Below are 17,605 nucleotides of genomic sequence, written 5' to 3' on the forward strand. Positions count from 1 at the left end.
CAAAGAGTAATGAAAGAGACATCTGAGTTTTAAGACTAATGACAGCAGTAGTGTTTGAAATATGATATTTCTGTTTTCGATCCTGTCCCCATGTTTGGGGTAAGTAAACAATGACGTTACATGCATAAACACACACTCCCCTGTTCTGTAGAGACACAGAGAAATTCTGCAACAGGTATTTAGTAAACTCATAGAAACGACGAACAAAAACGGCTTGAATAAACCAACACAGCTTCAGATTATATTTTGGTAAAACTCTCAAGTGTAAGAGTGTCCATGACTTATAAATCACTACTTTATTGTGCTCTGTGCTCTTGATAATACATGAAAACCCGGCATCAGAACCTGGTTGTATAATCTCTGTGGCACCATTGCTTTCTATTGCCCCAAGATAGCAATTGACCACTAACAATCAGACCCATGGGTACACCACAAACAGATCACTATTTGGAAATGAGGTAAAAGGATTGTTCCATGCTTTGCACCATGTAAGACGGGGCCTTCCAACTATACAAAAAAAACTTGTCAAAAGTAAAGAAAACAAGAATATATTAATGTTCTCACAATGATGTTTAACAACTATCATGATGATAATGTTTCAATAGTTTTTTCTTTATCTCTTAACATAATAATCCACGCCAAATGAGTTTTGTCAGCACTAAATTAAGGTTTGAATAAAAAAGAGATCACTTGATGAAAAAAAAAAAAAACAACTCTCGTCAAATATCATAAGATCATCATAGATAACCTGCTATGGCATGAAATCCCACAACCTTTCATCTGCTTCCATTTTGCCTGACTTAATGCTGCCCTCCTCCCCACAAAAATCACTTCAAACAATGCTACGACTGGTAAAGCATCAACTCCTTAAATTTACAATGCTGGTGACCATAATGATCCAGAGAGGCTTGAGCCCTGATTGCTGCATAATCACTTTAAACTGTCTCTGCCCCCAGCACTTTGAAATAGGAAAGTCCAAGCCACATAGACATCAGGCCACACACACACACACACACACACACACACACACACACACACACACACACACACACACACACACACACACACACACACACACACACACAAAATCCTCTCAAGCCCATACCCTTGTCTGGATCCTATCTAAGCATTAATCAATCCGCCAGCCCTGAGGAGGAGACAAAGACAGGGAGGGAAATGAGAGCTCAAGAGGGAGAGAACCAGAGCAGCGTGGGGGATAGTGTTTCACTGTGAGGCAGAAGAAAGGGTTGAGCAGCACCAACATCAAAGACGTCCCCGTCAGAGAGAGCTTCCATAATGTTAATTACATCTAATGAAGATGATATCTAGCTACGCCAGAGTGCTTTCACCATCATGTCTTTACTCAACTCTGCACCTAAACACACTTACACCAGGCTGACCTGGCACAAACCTCAGCAAATCACCCTCATAACATTAGTGTGAATTGAAAAAAAATTTTAAAAAAATAGGGTAACCTAGCTAGAAAACTTCATTGCTTCTTCAATGCTGACTGAGCGTGGTGTTCCGAGATGCACTTTGTCTGATAGTCCCAGTCTATCAATTCATGATTGCAACAATGTAGGGACCGTTTAAAACAGCTGCTACAAGTCGGTCATCATCTTATTCAAACTGTCATGTGAAAAATACAAAAAATACAAGGGAGCTAAATTTTGTTTAGCATAGCAATACGATATCACTACTTCTGTAAAAGTCAAGTAAAATTTGTGTTTCATCAACATTTGCAAGCCGGATTATGAACATATTCCTCCTAACTCGTCTGGCACAGTTCTCCTGTCTAACCATCTCTCATTTTGAACCAGTTCTGAATGTTCTGCCTGGAAGTGAAGCTGCCCCTTTGTGTATAATTGCTGCTTGTGGTAAAGAGATTTAGGGAAGAAGCACCTCTACTCCTGGATAATCCTTAAAAATGCTCCGAGATGCTTCATCTCCTCCCAAAGCACAGCCAAGCTCTTATTTGAGTCCCTTTTTTTTATCTGCATCAGCTTTACTACAAGCCGTGCACACTGTCCACAGAAAATCCTTCACCTTCCTCTGATGATTTAAAGTGCTTGTGGACCTTTGGTCCCAGATAAAACCCTTCAGCCGTTTATTCTTTTACATTAATGTGTGTTAAATTGGACTGGGACAGGACAGGGAGATTATGGAACTATAATAACAAAACCTGTATCTCACCTCACGGCCAACATATCCCCAGACCGAGTCCTTTCTGTGGGGAGTTTGGATGTTCTTCCTGGTTTTCTCTGAGTATCCTATTTCCTTAACCTGTGATATATTTAGTTTCACTTATATTTAAATCAACCTGATGGTGGCGAAAGGAGTGTTCAGATCAATGGATTCATATGAAAGCATTTTCAATTTATACAAAATTTATGTTTGATAGGTGAATACATTTACATTTTGGAGACACTACAGCAAAGCTAGTGAGCCTTTAAATCCTGTAGATTGTAGTTTCCAACGAAACCTTGTGAGAACCGTCATGAAGAGATTTCAGCTATTATATATTAGATATTTCAGTAAGAAGTAGATCAAATCATCCCTAGAGCCACATATTTAAAGTGTCAAAAAAGATATAGATTAATTTTCTATGCATCTTCATATATTCTGCAATGAGTCAGATAGAGCAACCTAAATGTACCAAAGTAGCCATCCAAGGAGAGAAATGCTAAAAGAAGAAAATGAGGAGGGTACATATTGCTAATGTTCTGGGTTACACCCTTGGAAATATTAGAAAGAAAAAGACAACGGAAACAGGATGTCTTTCCTTTCACTTCTGCCCTCATTTTACAGGAATTAGGAGCAGAAGGTCAGTAATTAGGCCTCTGTACCCACCACATGTCCGGGAGGGAGTTAACATTGTTCCAAATGTCGCACCCTGTTTTGTTGTAAAGCATCTCGTCTATAGTCTTTATTTTACAAAGGTGTGTCTATCGCAAAAGACAGGCACTATCTCAAAGTCTGCACTCCCACTGCTCCTTTTCTGATTTCCCGTCAAAGGATGAATATCAGTAGAGAACCTGTGGGTCAATTAGTCTCTCAGGCTTCAAACGAGCTGGTTTAGGATGGCTCTGTGCCCTCGGTATTTATCCACAGGATATCATTAACATGCAGCAGAAGGCAAACGATGAGCTCCGAGAGTCTCTAGAGAAGTGAAAAGGAAGAGGAGGAGGAGAGAAGAGTGCAGCTTTCTGGCATCCTATTACATCCGTCTCATCCTGCAAAGCACTGTCTGACTGTCTGCATGGTTTTTACGATTCCCGCTCTCCTTCCCCATCGCTGTCAGGATGAAACAGGCTCCATAATCTGTAGAATACCTGATGACCATGAAGCAAAGACCATGTGAGCAAAAGGGGAAACAAAGACAGACGGTAGGAAAATACAGTAAAAATCCTTTGATTCAAGGATAAATTGATCGCGAGCTGTCTCCATAATGTGCATACCCTGAACAAGTGAGCATTGTATAGAATGGTGCCCATGCCTCAGTCACGGTTGCACTGAATGCCACCATCTAATCACCCACAGCCTCTGATGTGTCTGAGCCAGGATTTCAAGAAAGGAAGTGTGTATTTATCAAACCACAGCTCGGCTCTACGAAAGGCCTTTAATCCCCTCCACACTGCCTGCCTGCTGCTTATCAATGAAACATCCAATGAAAGGCGAAAGAGCCAAACAGTTTCAAAAGACAAGGGCCACTTAGGCTCATGCCACTGGTTTAGCCATTTATATTCATTTTGCCCCGGTTTCTAAGCAGGGCTTCAATACGCTACATTGCTGATTTGCACAACATTTAGCAATTTTCCTCCCTGTTTTAGGGAGGAAGCATGCTGCCAGCATTTGATAATGCACAGCTGCACAGACACATGAGCCAGAGCACGGCAGAGTATGTTGCAGCATTAGTGAACAAGAGACGTTGGTTTGACAAGAGCTAAAAGGCAAACCACAACTCGGCAACGCTGCAGATGTTTTGTATTCCCATTTCTTCCAGCTGGAGTTTTCAACATGACAGGAGCAGGGTATAGACTGCCATGGTCCGAAAAGCCAGGTCTCGAGAGAGACTGCTTTACCCTTTGACCTTCAGCCCAGTGAAGAGTCATTAACAAAAACACAGATACACTCAGTGGGGAGCCTGTCTACTATGGCGTTTATGGTGTTTTAGTGCTGAATTTAGTGTTGAATTCCAAGTTAACATCAAACACAGAGATGTAATAAAACAATTACACATCTTCAAACCACAGGACAATTTTGTGTCACAAATTAACCCTAATCACACATTTTTAGTCTGTAAGAGGAAACTAGAGTAGTCAATGGAAAACCAATGCCCTCGCTGTGAGGCAACCACGAGACCACTTTGTATCACTACGACTCATTTCACTAGTTCATATTGCAACCGGAGTGCATATAATGGTTTTTAGAGGCCCTTAAAAGAGGTGCGTGCTTGAGCATGAGCTGCGGTGCAATATGTGATGTTGGAACCTGCAGCAGTATCCACTGACCATGACATGAACAGACACATCAATCCACTGGAATGGGAAATTCAAACTAAAGTATCTCACATACCCAAAGCCCTCAGACTACTAAGAAGCTAAACAATGTTTTCCTCATATTCTTCTTCGAGCAATTACTGGGTCAACGCACACAAATTTACACCCTATCATATCTCTTTCAGACTGGTCATAATCCAATGTTGCACAAGCTGACTCTAATATTTATCATTAAATCAGATTTTGACATCATAACTGTGATCCACTGAGATGACAATAGCACTGCAACTGGAGCACAGAGCAGCTAAGTAACCATTCAATGTTTCTTCTCACTGTGGCAAATGAGGTGAAGTAAATGAGCAGAATGATTCTCGGTCTGGTTGCTGCGGTGTAGCTGGAGCTGCAGTAGCTGTAAATCACAGCTGCATTCAGCGAGCTAATGAATCTGCACTGGAAGAGTTCAGCCAGTAGACTGTAGGACCGGAGCCAGGATACATCGAAGTTCATCCTAGTCAAGATCCCTTTAGTTTAGCTTACATGTTTCTTAGTAGTGTAGTATCATACTCAAACAAGTTGTTTATGGAGGACCTCTCAGAAGTGAAGGATATACTGTATTCTATTCTCTCCATTCTATTGCAAACATAAAGAACTGTGTATGATAACAGTCAGAATTGAAGGATTCTGAGTTGTTGATGGTGCTGCCTGCACGAGTGGGCTGCATGCCTGCAAGAATGTTTTTATTGGACAATCGTAAATATTTTCATGCTCAAGTCCATTTGGGATTTCAGTCGCACGTCATTAACTTAAATACTGTAGCTGGAACTGGTAGGGCAGGCATAGTAAAGGGCGAGTCACAGCTGATTACCAAGATTTGTGGTTGCACGCCTGCAGGTTAGGAGTTCATGGCACTGATGTTTTAAACATTTCATTAGCTTCATCAAAGGTTTATCAGTTTACTTTGGATGCCGTGTTGGTTTGAACTGAATTCGACTGATGCCCGTCAGGGGCTGAAGCTGATCCCAGATGACTTTGAGCAAAGGTAAAGATTTCTTTGGACAACTTGCCAGTCCATCAGAGGGAAAGCAAAGAGACATACAGTCACACACACTTACAATCACTCCTACGGGCAAATTTGCAGACACCAAATAAGCTTGAATTCATGTTTTTGGACTGTGGGATGAATACCCAGTAAAAACCCAATCACACACAGGAAGAACATGCAAGCTTCCAAAAGGCTCTCAAGCCCAGCCGGGATTACAACGAGGGAGATTATCACTGTGAGGCAAGAATGCTTCCCACTGCACCATCTTGAAAAATCCAGGTTAAAATATTTTCACATTATGGTAATGCCATTAAAAACCTGGCTGTTTGTGTAGTAACAATTGTATGACTCTGCAACTGCACAAGTTCATGTGTGTGTCTGTATTCATGGTCTTTGTAAAGACACAGTGATCTCAGCAGTGTAAAGTATTATGTGAACATGTGTCCCAGCATTAGGCGTGCCTTACTAACACCTCCTCCACACTGTGTGGATAAGATCAACTGTTCAGTCCAAAGGTTAAGCTGGTGTGTTGCAGCAGCAGCAGTGCAGTTCTGTTGACTATCAGCCAAGTCTGTCGTCAGAGCGAAAGCTGACTAGTCTCACACAGCTGGATCCAATTATCCAGGCAAATCCTCTTTCACTTCACACAAACATCACTCTCCTGCATCCCCCACATGTGCATATGCTGTAACGACACAACCTTACACTGTCACGACAGTCTCAGTACTTTACAAGTTTAAAAAAGCTTCCAGTGATCTTGCTTGTGACATCGTGAATAAAGTATATTTGAAGTAGAGGCATGATGTTTTGTCTTCAAACTGTACCTACAAACATGACTTTACAATTTTCAAAGAAAAAAAATGCCTCATTTATGCAACTGCATAAAACTGATAGTCACTGAAGGAAGGTAGAATATTAAAAGGCTTCATGTTCTCTGATGCAGCATTACCACCTATTAAATAATATATAGAGACATAACACTAAGAGGATTGATTGAGTATAATTAATCCTTTCACAAATGATACTCTTCTAATAATACTCCCAGACTATTACACTTAAACAAAATACTATTTGTAGGCTTTTTCCAAATCAATATATGTAATACCTTAATAATAAAAAGTATAGTCTTTAATATTTAATAACATTACAGAGGTTTCAGTTACAAACAATGAACTACACTCTTGTGTAGTGGTTAACGCTCATACCTCACTGCAGGACGTTTCCCAGTTTGCAGGTATTCGGTTAAAGTTGGTTTCTCTAAATCACCCATATGTTTGAATGTGAGCATGTGTGTGACTGTGATTTCTCTGAGATGGGCTGAACCTGTCCAGGATGCACATCTACAAACAAGCTACTCCCGGAAGTCTCAATAAATGACATTTTGCTTGCTTGTTATTTATTTGTTAATTATTGTTTAAGTTACAGTCAAGAACACTGCTAATGATAGAAAGGTTAATACCGACTTCCTGCCAACAGGTATTTTTTACATTTAAGGAAAACACAAAACTCGGTTAGATGTTTCAAAAAAAAATAAAAAATAGCAAGCAAAATCTAAAATTCAAAGATTGTTATTTTCATTTGGAAGAATTGGAATTGGTGTTGAACTACATACTTTATATTCTGATGCAGTCTTAATGTCTGAGATCAACTTCCAGATCACAGCTGGGTTAAAGCTCCCAAAACCAACTGAACTAATCTCGCCCACTTGCCTGAGGTGCTTGATTTTGGGAGCGGCATAACTCAATTTCATGCCCTGCATGAGTCAAGCACCAATGTGTTGGTAGTGATTTCAGGGCAAATTAAGTCTCATTTCTGTACTTGCATAAGCTTCCACATATCCAGGGCTACACATCTAAATGGGTCAAAGCAACCGGTGGCCCGATTTTGACGTGATGACATTTGGTGACCTTCTTCATCCACTGCTTTTATCACACTTGCATTATGCTCTTGTTACCATTGTAGTTATGACACATAATTAATGTTCCATCAATAAAGCGTTCAAAAAGGTAAAAGGCAATTACTTCATCTACGATGCCAATTTTATAACCTGCATGTGTGATTATATCATGGGATTGTCTTCTTCTATGCAATGCACTAACTTCACCAAGTACTTTTCAAACTGTGTCCATCTATAATGACTAGTAATAGAAACGTGTCTTATGCCAACAAATATCCCTCACATTATCAACCAAATTGGTTATATTACAGATTACGGTACACTGCATCTCGTGCATGTAACTTCTTTGAATATCTCCGAATAAATATGCCCCATATTTGAATTAATAATTAGATCTCGGGTTTTTGATGTAGACGTTGAGGAAAATCTCACTTGAATAAGACTCCAAATGTAAGCAATAATAAAGCTGCACTAATGTTTTTTCGTACAAAACCAAGTGAAATAGAGGCCTTTTTCCCCACCCTGCTGCACACTATAGCTTCCTTAATAAACTATCTTGTCATGCTGGAATTTGACAGCTTGCCTGTTTCATTATTTAATCATACACTGAGATCAAATGTGGTTCCTGTGCTCGCATGAAGGCTTGATCCCACAGTCAGCTTTTAGACACGTCTGTGTTCAAACCAGAAGCAGGTAAAGTAAAACATGAAAGCCCTGTTGCACTCCGTCAAAATAATTGCACACGCTTCCAAAATCCCAAATGCATATACACAACACAGTTTCGGTATGATTGCGTGCATATTTGTCAGCCCTCCGGGACGAGAGAAACTCACTTAAACTGTTGGTGTTCTCTGGAGCTGCGGATCTTGGAGGAGAACCTCTCAGCCAGTTTGTCTAAGCTGCGGGAGTACTCCAGTTCAATCTCTGCTTTGCGGCGAAAGAACTCCTGCAGGTCCTGCAGCAGCTGGATACGGGACTCGGACTGCTGCTCCAGACATTTGAACTGCTCCACCAGCTGGTTGCGGATCTCTGTCCATCCCCCCCAAAAAAAAAGAAAAAAGAAAAGACATTAGTCAGAGGTTTATATTCAAAATAAATGCATTGATCTTCCATAGGCATTTCTTTTAAGCCTGTCTCTACTTTATGAGTAGTTTCTTATTATTGAGACACTGGTGCGGCATAAATAGGAAAGTGAGGCATCTGTTCAACGGGTGTCAATTAATTCCAGCAGCTGTCTCACAGATTCTGCTCGTCTTCAAGTTTATACATTTCTTTGCTTATTGACTCAAGATTCTGATTATGAGTCACATAAGTATTATCCTCAAGCAATTTGCAGTCTAAAAAAGGATACACCCAGTAAATTAGGCTGTTGCACTTCCGAATACTACAAAGATATGTGACAGCTTGAGCTCGCATCACCTATTCCCATATGAACATCTACCCTATCTATATTCTATACCGTTGTTTATCCAGGTTCAGATCTCAGAGGCTGCGCTTATACCAGGTGACATCAGGCAATGAGCAGGGTACACCCCGGGCAGGTCCATCGCAATGCCCCAAACAAGTTGACTTGCAGAAGTCATTTGTATACTCAGTGGTGCTTTTTTCCCCCCCAAGTACTTTAGAGCATTTAGTGCCAGGTAAAACTATAAACACAGATGCTGATAATATGGGCTGTGTGTGTATGTGCTGTGATAGCAAAGTGTCTGAATAAGAAGCTAAAACAGTCTTCAGATTGGACGATGCAACACTTCTGGCGGGGAACCTGATGCTACGAGGATAACTACAAATCCCCGGTGCCAGTGGGAGCCTCAAGCGAAACTTGATTCCTCTTTATAGTGCTGTCATCAGCAGCAATGATCGCCTCGACTCAGGAACAGCAAAAGGCCTATTCTGCAGAACAAAAACACGACTTTACAGAAGGAGCTGCCGTAAACAGGATGAGAAGTGTCACTTCAGAAGAGGAAGGAAACCTCTAGAAATAAGACGCATCCAAAGATTGAAGTTGTTTTACTGCCACATTAAAAAGAAAGGATTCCTTAGTTGTTGAGGCAAATGTGGAAATGAATATCAACAACCATACATGCCTTTTTATTTTTCAGGATTTCTTTATTTATTTATTGGTTTTTTTGCAACACACAAGAATTTGTGCAATAATATTATTCGAAGTCCTCGTGCTTGTTGTAAAGACATTTTTTATTTACTAATTAACTTTTTCTCTGCTCAGTTGTTTTCTTTCTCCAAAAAGAGCTGCATGGAAAAGTACTTGAGCAATAACTGAAAATGTAACTTCTTCATGTAACTTCTTAGTATTAGTACTTCTTAGTAAGTATGTTGTAACATCCTTCAGCTCCAGCATGACTCACTGCAAGTTATAAACCCCCCCAAAAAAATATTGAGATGATGAATCCAAGTATTTGAACCCAGGCAGTAACACCGTGCAGGCAGATGAACTGCAGCTGAGTGGCAAAACCACAGCAGTGACACACACACTGTGTTTTCTGGCCGTTCGGGGGTGTAATTTTGTCAGCCTAGCCCCGGTGGTGGATATAAGCTGGCTCTGACTGCTGGGGAAACAGCCGTGTTGTGTGGGGGAGCCTTTTGCTCTCCCTGTGATGTCGTGCCGCCTGGCCTCAGCCCCGAGCAGCATGCTCCACTCTGTGGTTAACCATTGTCCCAGCCCTCCCCGTCATCCAGGGGCCTCCCTCTTCTCCCATCTCGAAGGCCTTAAAGCTCAGTTTCTCGAGGGAAGCTCAGGGACCGATACCGCTTTACTACTTCAGTCCTGTCAGGAATGTCTCGCTTTGCCAGGCATGGAGTTACGTTCACCGTTTGCACTATTTTGTTTTTTTTCCTTTACTCTAACAGGAAACAAGCAGCGCCGAATCAGACAAGCCAAGAAATGTGTCTGAAAAAATTGTGACAACGACTTGCGTGAGTGACAGGGAGGACTTTTAAAAACACTATTTAACAAGGGAACTCTGCACCACCAGCTGCAGCCATGGTTTTGACAGATGAGATTGGAAAAATAGGTCATGCACACCAGCACTGCTTCCTTCTCTCTGAGAAACCATGTGCAATTGGAGAATTACACCCTAAGTATTCCCAGCTCCATGTGCAGCTTCATTTGCTGGGTTTTATTCAGAGTGAAGGACCCCTCCTTGGTTTATTTCAATTTGTGAGAAGCAGGAACACAGAATATATCTTCTTTTTAAACATTACGTATGGAAACAACTACCACCTCTTACATGAATACATATTTCTGATAAACATAACAGTCTTTGTACTGATTAGTTAACAAATGAGGGAAAATACCACCAATTATGATATAGATGAAACACCAATTTGGGACTCAACCTGGCAATGCTTTAAGGAGTCGTTGCCGTTTCAACAAATCTAATGTCTCTACTTGTTCGCTCTTTTATTTGTCTTATCTGTGTCACATAATACAACAGAAAGGTGACACCACCCTCTCGTGCTATACTTCCCTGCCTGTAACAAAGCTTTGAACCCACTGATTTCTGGTTATACATACTAAACATGGATGCCCCACTTTCGGCTTAGCTGCTCTGGTTTTCATAAAGATGGTTTTGTTGCTCAAATATAATTGTGACATTAAATACATTTATGACTTTCAAGACTTAATTTCAAGAGCAAGGAGCACAGGGTTGTATACCACAGGCATATTTGAAGCTGTTAATCTGTCATTTGAAAGGAAAACGTGTTTATTATCACACTCTTGGGCAACAGATGGGGGACTACCACAGTTTAGGTGGGACTGTCTGGGCGTCTTACCAAGAACACAACTCCCCTGATTCACAGTGAGCAAGTCAAACCTTTAATCTCAGTACTTTGTTGATGCTTGATTAGGCATGTAGGTAATATCTGTTGCTGACCTGCTGTTTCTATTGAGAGAGCGAGAGAGAGAGAGAGAGAGAGAGAGAGAGAGAGAGAGAGAGAGAGAGAGAGAGAGAGAGAGAGAGAGATCTCCTTTTTTGTCAGAAGGTGGGGGGTTATCATCAGACAAAAAGACTGACACAAAAGGGGGGCAAGCCTGAAGCAGATGAAACAATGGGATCAAAAAAAGGCGCTAGAACTATTTGAAGAATAGATTTTCCCCTCAAGGTTTTTTAGCAGTCTGTAATTGAATAACCAATACACAGCAGCTTTATAATCTAATTTTGCTTGTAAAGCTAAGTCTAATTTAGACTTTTTGTCACTGGTTCATTTATAAGTAATGAAAACAAATGATCCTCTGAAATGTGCATCTATTGTTTTTGCCTGTTTATCACTTGTTGTTTAATAATACCAAACCCCGTGCCTAAGCTGTTTGATCCTTCAGCTATAATTAAGGCCTCTAATTTAACCTCAAGCGTTGCAATAATGTTGTACAAACAGTAAATCCTGAAAGGCAGCATTAATGGAACAACAGTTCTAATCATGGCTCCTTAAATACTTTGACATAACCGACTGAGATGCCCAAATCAAAAGCTGCAAACAACTGAAGCATAATTCATCTGTTTTTAAATGTTGTTTAATGACTTGAACGTTTGTTGGCCTAAAACAGAATGTGTGTGTCTGCAGAGACACATTTATTCATGGTAATTTGACTAATATGGATCCGTTTTCCGTCTACAAATATCCAACCAGCTTCACCAGAGCTGCTCTATGTGAAACATGAAAATTACAGACACTTTACATTCTTGACTTCAGTTTTTTCATCGTGATTATACGGGCTCCGACACTCTACACCTGTTCCACAGTGTAATTTATCCTCTAACGATTATGGACAGGAACTGAAGGCACAGTGGGCACTTGTCTCTTCTACTTCTGAACAGGAAAACCTCAGAACAATAGAAGGTTGTGGGACATCTCTGAACTTTGATGCCCACCGATACAATCCTGCACTGACAGCTGTGTTACAGCACACAGACATTCTGGCTTTCTTCCATGAAATGAGGGATAGGTTGAAGCTACTTTTGTAGCTTTTTTTCTCCAAAATATCTTATTAACAGTCATCTCTGTTGAATTGTCTGTTAAAAATGTTCCATGCAGTGCTTTGAGAAAAAACCAACAAGGTTAATAACAGTTGGACGTTAGCTTTCAGTTGCTTTTGTAGTCCATCAAGCAAATTACGTTATATTTTCTTGCTTTGTATATTTGTATGCTGTGCCCTTTAACACTGAATACATTAGTTTTCAATATTCCCACCTGTATTTCTGCAGATCACATCAGATTTTATCAGTCACAGGTCTCTAAGGTGAAGGCAGCAAAATACTCAAGTTGCATGATTGCTGTGGAACTCAATATGCAGGTAAAGTAGAGTCCTCTGGATAAAAAAAAAAATGTACTGGAGACCTCGGTGGGCAGTTGTCTGACTGTTCCTCACGTGTGTGAAATTCAAGGAAATTTTTTTTATACTTTTTACATGACTGGGTAAGAAAAAAGTCCATTACCGGACTACCTGTCGTGTTTACATTAACCCACAGCTTTTCATTGTCCAACAGCTTTTTGGCCATTCTTACTCAAGTTGTCCTACAGACAAACCAAATGGACAAAAACATCAGACAACATCTGCTATTTTTTTGTTTTTGTTTGTTTGAGTGATCGAAGTCGAGGTAACATACCTTATTTTCTCCAAAAATATAATGCATCAGCTAACACAGAGAAATGGATTTCAGGAATTGTCTAAAAAGTTTACATCATTTGTCTCCCAATGATTAAATCAAAAGTTTGGTTCATCTGAATGCAGCAACTTTTGAAATGTCTTCTTTCTGCAAAAATAGGAACCAGCTAACATTATCGTGTTCAACATAGTTAAAAACATAAGACTTGCAGTTTGTTCAGGAGTCAATTAGGGACACCGGAGGCGATGCACTGGTGCAGTATTTTACTGCAAAGGTGCTGTTTGGGAAGACCATGTGACACTTTGACGCAATGAGGCCGAGATAAAACTGGAGTGCAGTGAATGAGAGGGATTTTCTGCAGAGCATGCTGAGGGCAGCAGGGGAAGTCGGACCTGGGAGGAGCAGGAGAGATAGATCACCCCACTGCAGGAAAATAAAACTAAAATACGAGCTGACATATAGTGGAGCTTCATGGTTACCAGTCTCAGTTACAGTCAGCAGTCTATACAAATAAGGGGTTGGGAAAGGGGATTGCACTAATATTGGTGCAGCAAGTGTTGAGGCAAGGACTACGTCCCTCTCTGTGCATTTAGTATAAATTATAAATCATAGCCAGTCTCAGAAGGTATTAAATACTTTGAAAATAATGTCTTTAGGCATTTACATCACCATGCAGCAACACACACAAGTACAATATCTCCACACACATGCACACACACCGCTCACAAAAGCAACTCCGAGCCAATTTTGTCTAACTTAATCCCCAACTCAGCTCTGCAGTATCTGAGCTGCTCGCTGCAGAGCCAAACTCAACTGAAAAGAAGACACACAGACAACTGCAACCCTTAGCCAGACCTTAATTCACGCTCTCTGCCCCTCATACGGAGTCTCGTTATATGAGTTCCAGCCGCTGAGCTAATCTCCCACTTCTGTGTCCTGTTTTAATCCTCTAATGATTAACACAATTTTGGATTCATGAGGGCATGCTCCTCATGTCAGTGCTGGTTCCTCTCAGTTAGTCCCTATCTCGCCTTCAGCTCAGACTGTGCAGCGGCACATGTAGTCAAAGATAAGACAACAAAAGCTGAGACCAATCAATGGCTGCACAGAGATGAGCTGATGGAGCCTCCTTCAGCACAATGTCAGCTGTCAAGTCTCTGGGTCGACCTTCCCAATTGTCTGCTGGTTTACTGGACTTTCTATTGGCTGTTCTTTCTTTCAAATCAAAAATCAATTCTACTGTGAAAAACTTCATGTTAAGTGTGTTATCTTCCCCTATTATTTCTTTTCCTATTCTAATTCCCACGAAATACAAATTTATGTTACCTCAAACTCTCTTTTCATCTGAAACAAACACGTGATAACCAATGTGATCGCAGGAGACTCACTGCACAAAGACGAAAAACCTTAAACTGCAGACTTTGGGGGACAAAACACAATTATAACAACAAAAGACATTTAATAATTGCTCTGCTTCACAGTTGAAAAAAACAGAAAGATCGTCCTCGACCTCCCGATCATCTCTTCTCAAATACCATCATGGCGTATACTGCAGGGAAGCCCAATCATGAGCTTGGGAACCATCCTTTAACATTCTCGCTGTCTACCATTCTCTGTATCCAGCATCCAACTCTGCAGGACCAGGCTGAGAGGTGTCTCCATGGCAACATGGGCGTGCACCAGTCCCCAAGGAGCAGCTTATTGGAGGAGAGGTGGACTGTGATAGATGTGGATAGGTGACAGCAATGAGTAAAGAGGCATGTGCTGTTTGTGTGCACGATGACAAATTGCGTAAATCTGAGAATTGGAGGTGATAAAGTAAACACAGCGCGGCAGCCTCTGATCAAAGCAATAAAAGCTCATTTCCCACCTTCCTCAGAGCACTAATACCAAAATAATGAAGATCAAAGCTCCCTCAGCACAGAGTCTTTAGGAACGCACCAAGATATTTAGTGTTTAAGTGATTGAATTCTTTTAACAATATTTAGCTGTAATTAGTGCGCATGCTTCCCAAAACACCAAAAGCAGATTGGTGTTTTACTGGCTCAAAGTGAAACAAAGTATAGAAAACCTGGAAATCAGAGGTGATACATGTCACCTTTGTTTGTCCTGCATTGTCACCCACATTTAAAGTTTGATCCAGCATTGCAAATAGCAAGAAAATACCTTTTCAACTGCCCTTTTCTGCGGTTCAGCATCTACAATGACAGCAATGTGGGGATTTGGGGCTATTGATCTGACAAAAAAACATTTTAGATCTTAATTAGTGAGTACACATTCATGAATAACTGCTAGTGAAAATAATTGTTTGTTGCTGTCTTACAGTAAACTTTTCATTCGCACATTTCTATATAGCACAGATTTGCACTTGTAATAGCCAATAGAGAGACTGTGCCACATAAGCTTCTATTTCTACCATCAGCGCTGCATGAGAGGGATTTGGGAGCTGCAAATAGGTGCACTCTGTAATTATCTAAGGTCTATTGTGGGACACCGATACATGATAAAGTTAATCTGACAGGTCCCAGGCCTACAGTGAAAGACCTAAACTAATTACTTCACCAAATACTAACTTCTTCAAACTATTGCTGCAGTTATTTCTGTAAAGCTGCCCTATTTCCTCATTTTCTAAGGTTACAGTCTCTCGATTCAATTCAATTTATGCTTTATTTATGTAGAACCAAATAGAAAACGGTCATTTCTAGGTGCTATTTACAGCGAGAAACCCAACAAATCAACATGAGCAAGCATAAGTGACAGTGACAAGAAAACACTCCCTCGCACAGGAAGAGTTTTTCTCAGCAGGAAGACCTTCTCGAAACCGAGATATATATATTTTTTCTATCAGCTATTTCACAACTTTGCCAAACTGACATTTGCTCATTTTCCTTCCTTCATGTTTGACACTGAGACTTCACAAAATCTTCATACGCGGCCAAACATGTAGACAAAATGGTTTCAATTTTAAAATACAATATTTCAAGCATAAACCTTGCACTTCCACAAATACTGTCAGATCAACCGATTACAAGAAAAGGGTTAAAGGAGGGTAGAATACTTTGTGATTAACAGATTCTGTCTGTCAAATTGATCACTCTGTAGATTAAATGTGTAGAAAGTCTGAAACTGAGCTTCAGTCCCCTACAAACAACAGTGTAACACTGGACCTCTAATCAAATAAGGTCATTAAAAGCTACTTTTCCAGACAGTGAAGATTAAATCTGCAAAGACAAAGGAGTTCAATGAGAAGTGAAATCATCCACTGACTGGCACTGAACAGCCAAGGAAATGAAACCCATTTTATCTTTAAATGGACCTTTGTGCACTTCATCAACGTCTGCACATTAACTGAAAACCTACTCTGAGCCTGTGTTAAATGATCATCTATGACCCGTTGTTCCATGAAAGGCCAATTATGGCGCTGAACACTTGGAAATGGTGAGAATAAACTCTCAGTGAATCGAGTTACAGCTGCGTCCATCGTACCAAGTTTAAAGGGACCAGAGAAGAGTGGACAAAGTTGCACAAACTCGGAAACAAATCTATATTCGCGGGTACCAGGATGATGCCACAGTGCTTTTCAAAGTGTTGGTCAAGTCTCCCCTGAGCGGGGAGAAAATACTTGCTCTTTAAATGATTATTTCTGTTCAATTGTTAAGCAAAAAATATGCTCCAAAGTAATAAATGGTGGGGAAAAATTCATTATACCATCAAAAGAAATATTTTCAAGAAAGAATTAAACAGAAATGTAATAGAAACCAATTGGAATTATAAATTAAGTCTTTAAAAAAGAAAAAGTTCAACAGCGACAATGGGTCAATACCTACCAAAAATGCTTTTATTTCCCATCACAGCCTTCAACAATAATATCATATAATGTGAAAAACACATTGGAAAATATGCCAGTCAACGAAACATTACTGTTTTGGCCAGAGAAAGAAAGGTGTCGGGGACGAGAGTTTCGGAGGCTGGGTTGCACAATGTGGTTTGAACTCTGTCGTTCATCAACCCACTTTTGTAAAAGTGTAAGAACCCCACCCACGTTTTCTTTTTTTTTTTTTTTTTATCGAACAGACAATGATGTTTCTCTTGTATCTTTGCTCTATTTCCTATATGTTGACTTTTCTTACTGCTCAAGCAACAAAAATAAAGCCCAACGAGCCTAAATGATAGGTTGTGCAGAATGATTTAGTCACGGTGGTGCCTGTTGCACTGTTGGTACCATAGAAATACACTTTCTGTCAATCAACATCATATGTTTCTCGAACAGATGTTTTGTTTTATTTTTAAGAACAAAATAGAAGTTGAAATTTTTGGTATCTGCATCTTCAAATTTGAGTTTAAAATGTGGAGACGCCAGTAGTAAAGTCATTGTGATATTTGACATAAAACTGTTGATAAGTTAGAAGAGGAGCTATGACCTTTTTTTATTAGGCCTTGTGATGCGATCCATTTTTTTCTTTGTCTTTCGACTTATCTAAACCATTTCCACACCTTGTACAAATATAACCCGTATTTTTTGTGTGTATCGTTTCGAAAA

General features: G+C 40.2%; 1 protein-coding gene across 1 annotated transcript in view; it reads right to left on the reverse strand.

The window, feature by feature from the left end:
* srgap3 (SLIT-ROBO Rho GTPase activating protein 3) overlaps window positions 1-17,605 on the reverse strand; it is a 53,329-nt gene that overhangs the window by 30,979 nt on the left and 4,745 nt on the right. The window contains exon 2 of the mRNA XM_080461996.1: window positions 8,272-8,467. Coding sequence (XP_080318122.1) covers window positions 8,272-8,467 — 196 coding nt within the window. The remainder of the gene's footprint in view (window positions 1-8,271; window positions 8,468-17,605) is intronic.

This window comes from Lipophrys pholis (assembly GCF_963383615.2).
Source record: "Lipophrys pholis genome assembly, chromosome: 4".
In the NCBI taxonomy this organism is placed as follows: Eukaryota; Metazoa; Chordata; class Actinopteri; order Blenniiformes; family Blenniidae; genus Lipophrys; species Lipophrys pholis.